Here is a 4,363-nt window from a genome sequence, read left to right on the forward strand (position 1 = left end):
AGTTAGGTTTACAGAGGCCCTGCAGCTCCCCCGGCACTTAATTTAAGTGCCTTCGGGAAGCGCACGGGGCCTCTGTAAACCCCGCGCCTCCCGTCGGCAGTGTCGCGCCCCCCCTGGGGGTCGCGCCCCACAGTTTGCGCACCGCTGCCGTACATGTCACACATCGACCTTGGCCCCTTGCAGACACACTTACCAGAACACCCTCCTACTGTCTATGTACGTACTTCCTACTTACTACTTAGATTGTAAGCTCTTCGGGACAGGGACTCCTTTTCCTAATGTTACTTTAATGTCTCAAGCGATTATTCCCATTAATGTGTTATTTGTATTATTTGTTATTTATATGATTATGTCACATGTATTACTACTGTGAAGCGCTATGTACATTAATGGCACTATATAAATAAAGATAGACATACACACATACACACATATTGTTTGATTCTCTTGTTTATAGGATTCCTGATGAAAAAGACTACTTTACAAAAGAGAGTATTTCTTTTTATTTTCTTTATGGGCACGACTGTGCAAACTCTACAACAAGACGCACAAGAAGAGTACATTAAACAGAGCGTATGGTATAAACCACTTTAGGAGTCTAAAAATAATTCATGGATTATCCGCTTAATCACTCATGTCCTCTTTTTGGTTCTTCTGTTGGTGCACATCGGGGAGGCCCCCATTGGTGAACTTGGTGACTTCTTTTCATTTATAAACATTTTAGGAGGAAGAAGTTGCATTCAGCGCCTCTGGGACAGTTACATAGTTTACCAATTCTGGACGCCTTCCTAACAGCGCATTGCTCCCCAACATCACACTGAAAAATATAGGGTAAACGTGTTAGGAACTCACACTCAAAACTAAGTCAAGCAAACACCAGTAAACACCCCAACAAAAGTAATGAATGCAGCCAGACTATACATTGGGATATGTACAACATATTTTGGACACATTTGGGTCCATGTATGACGGGATAAGTGGAGCAATTATTGGGCAAAACAATGCACCAGATGTATCAAAGATAAAGATCTTATTGAGAATAATAAGATGTCATTGTTTGATACACCTGGCCAATTTACCCCATCATTTCTTCACTTTTGCCTTGATACATAAACCCCACAATGTTCATCAAAATACTGTTACAAATTAGTTACCAGGCAATGGGATGCTATTAGGAGATATACATTAACCCTAATTGTGTCGCCATACATTTGTACAGAAGCTATCACACTATACACTCCATACAGCACATTCAAAATGTCACTGGCCCTGAATGGGTTATACAAAGCAACAAAGCGCTTCCTTTGCAAAGAATTGTACAACTCTGACTACCTCCTCTATTAATTCTCAGTGTCCATGCTTTCCATAGAGTAAGAACGTCCATACTTTTAAAATAAACAGTATATTGAAGAACAGATTTTCCTTTAACAAGGGCAGTTAGAATGTTCATTTTAGCTACTACACAACCATCACAGTATGTAACACAACTTGTACACACACACATCATGAGAGAGAGAGAGAGAGAGAGAGAGAGAGAGAGAGAGAGAGAGAGGGGGAGAGGGAGAGGGAGAGGGAGAGGGGGGAGAGAGAGAGAGAGAGAGAGAGAGAGAGAGAGAGAGAGAGAGAGAGAGAGAGAGAGAGAGAGAGAGAGAGAGAGAGAGAGAGAGAGAGAGAGAGAGAGAGAGAGAGAGAGAGAGAGAGAGAGAGAGAGAGAGAGAGAGAGAGAGAGAGAGAGAGAGAGAGAGAGAATGTGTGTGACTGTGGTATCTACTTGAACATCAGCTAGTCAGGGACATCTCAGCATACTGCATTTATTTACTCACCACTGGAACTTGGCCGAACTTCTTTTCCCAGGATGGGACTCGTTTACTCTGCAACTTCTCCAAGACCTCCTGCAGAGCTCCAAGCTACACAAACACACAGTTTGGTTTTATTTGCCCTTTATTATGGCTCTGGTTACTGAATATGCAGCTTACATATTGAAGTACCTCATGATGTATTTGACACCCAGCCATAAAACTAAACATTTGCACAATATCCAAGTATAGAAAAAAGACAGCCTAAATATGACTATTACTTTAGTGAGGGTCACTCATCTTCTTGATTTCCACTCACAATAATGCAAGACAAAAGTGTCTAGGATGGCGCTTTCTAACAGCCAAGTCACAGTGTATATATACTTCTAATTAGTGCATATAAATAGTGAACACAGTACCACAAAATAGGTGGTATAAATAATTAGTATCAGTGAAACACTTAACGTGATAATAGAGTGAAAATCACTATTAAAGTGATAATATGTGCATATCAAAGTGAAAAAATAACAAAGTGAATAAAACATGTGACGCAAATCAAGTGTGGTATGTCAGAAAAAATGAAAAATATGGAATGACACAAAAATTGAAAAATATTGCATGAACTTTTCATTTGTATTTTTTTTGCATAACGATATTGACATTCTCCACTCCCTCGTCTTTCTGGAACTATTCTACTCACAATACACATTACACTACACAACCAAATTAAGTTCAGTTTTAGCATGTACAGTGAACATTACATCAACAATAATTGGTGCTCAATAAGTTCCCTGCTAGATATAAAGGACTCACTTACCAACTCCTTCTCACTAGAGGGGACAGAGTCCTTGGGATAGAAGTCTCTTAGTGCCCTGGTCTCCAGGTCTGAGCTGTCCTCCTGCCCGCAGACCGCAGCAATTAACAGCAAGCAGCTGCTCAAAGCAAGAACGCGCAGCCTACAGCTATCCATGGTTCTGAAAGACCAGCAGTGAACTGGCAACTGGAAGAGAGGCTGTTGATTCAATGAGCAGGACACAGCTTTGTTGGGTTTGTTATCGCTTCTTAACTCGCTCTATTTATCTCTTCAACCAGGAGCTGTTTTGTTATTTTTTTTACCTACTCCTCCCATAGTGACGCCAACAAGCAGCGTGGGGGGAAGAAGCAGAAATCATTGAGCTCCTTATCTAAGCTACAGGGTGAGACAATCTATCAAGCATCCCTAGGGCAATAGAAGCATGGCACAGAGGGCAAGAAAGACGTACGTGCCCTCTCCCAGCTTTCATACCAACTTAGTATAACAAGGCAAAGTGTGTCTATAGGGACGTTTCATTTTATTCTGTTGTACTCTTGTTTCTCATAAAGATATGTATAGTGTATAAGTATTGTGTCCTGTACATGCACTTTATATTTGTACTTCTATTCCGTTTTTAGGATTAAACATTTTAATACATAGTTACTTAGTAGATGAGGTTGGTAAAAGACATATGTCCATTGTGTTTAATCTATGTTAAATTTAGAGGAGGGATACTTATCCTGTATTTGTGTTTACAGTATTTTGATCCAGAGGAAGGCAAACACAAACCCCAGTGAAACATCATCCAATACTGTCTCATAAGGAGACAAACACATTCCTTCCTGACTCCAGTAACACCAATCAGATTTCTCCCTGGATCAACCTCCTTCCCATGTTTCTTTTTTGCTATATCCCTGTATAATACACTATGAGAGGGGGCTCTATATACACATAGATTTGTAGTAGGGTAACTTGCTTAATCTGATAACAGTATCTCCCATTTTCTACCAGTTTAAAATCTACACCTCTTCATCACCTGCAAAGTATTGCACATTATTGAGCTTCAAGTTCATTGGCACTGGAGGTTATTTATATAAACTATTGGGTATCACCTCAAGAACTGACTCTTTTTCTACAGCACATGGGCCATTGGCACTAGTATCCCATTTTGTATCACTAAGTGCCCTAGTGTAATTCAGAGTTTAAGAGATTTATCCAGCCTTGCAGTACATGTGAGTGCAACATATATGCAGTTTGAACACACTGACCGAGACAACTTATTTGTATTCTGTGTCATTTTCACATGTCATTCACTTATTGTTTTGGGAAGAAATAAGATGAAATTTGCAATTTACACTCAAATTTCAGATTGAGTTTTATATACTCTTTATTATTTGTTTACAGATTATAATAAATCTTGTATTGAGCAAGTTTTTATGAAAAAGTAGCAAAACATGTGAAATATGTTTTTTTTAAATAAATCAGTTCTGTAGTATTAGATAATTAATGTATTTTTTAAAATTATTATTCAACTATTGATGCAATTTTTAATGAGTTTTAAACCATCCTTTGATTTCTATAGCAGGTTTTAGCCCATCTCACAAGCAACACATTCCTGTTTGTGCTAATATGTTGCCAGTTTGAGCTGTAAACTGTAGCAATAGATAATGTTATTAGTAAAATGAGGATACATTGTAGCTGCTGAGTTACACTGACTGAGGGATTAATTTAAACTGAAAGGCAGTCACCCAATCAGGATTTTTACACATTTATA

The 4,363-nt window shown here is 38.8% G+C and overlaps 1 protein-coding gene across 1 annotated transcript; it reads right to left on the reverse strand.

Annotated features, from left to right (window-relative positions):
- Positions 1–485: 485 nt before the first annotated feature.
- Positions 486–2,874, reverse strand: LOC142469256 (cocaine- and amphetamine-regulated transcript protein-like). The gene is made up of 3 exons (XM_075576201.1): positions 2,614–2,874; positions 1,824–1,907; positions 486–817 (listed from the first exon to the last, which is right to left on the reverse strand). Exons 1-3 carry the CDS (start codon positions 2,764–2,766, stop codon positions 710–712), a joined length of 345 nt encoding a protein of 114 aa, XP_075432316.1. The 5' UTR covers positions 2,767–2,874; the 3' UTR covers positions 486–709.
- Between the last annotated feature and the right edge of the window lie 1,489 nt (positions 2,875–4,363).

This window comes from Ascaphus truei, chromosome 18 (assembly GCF_040206685.1).
Source record: "Ascaphus truei isolate aAscTru1 chromosome 18, aAscTru1.hap1, whole genome shotgun sequence".
NCBI classification, from domain to species: Eukaryota; Metazoa; Chordata; class Amphibia; order Anura; family Ascaphidae; genus Ascaphus; species Ascaphus truei.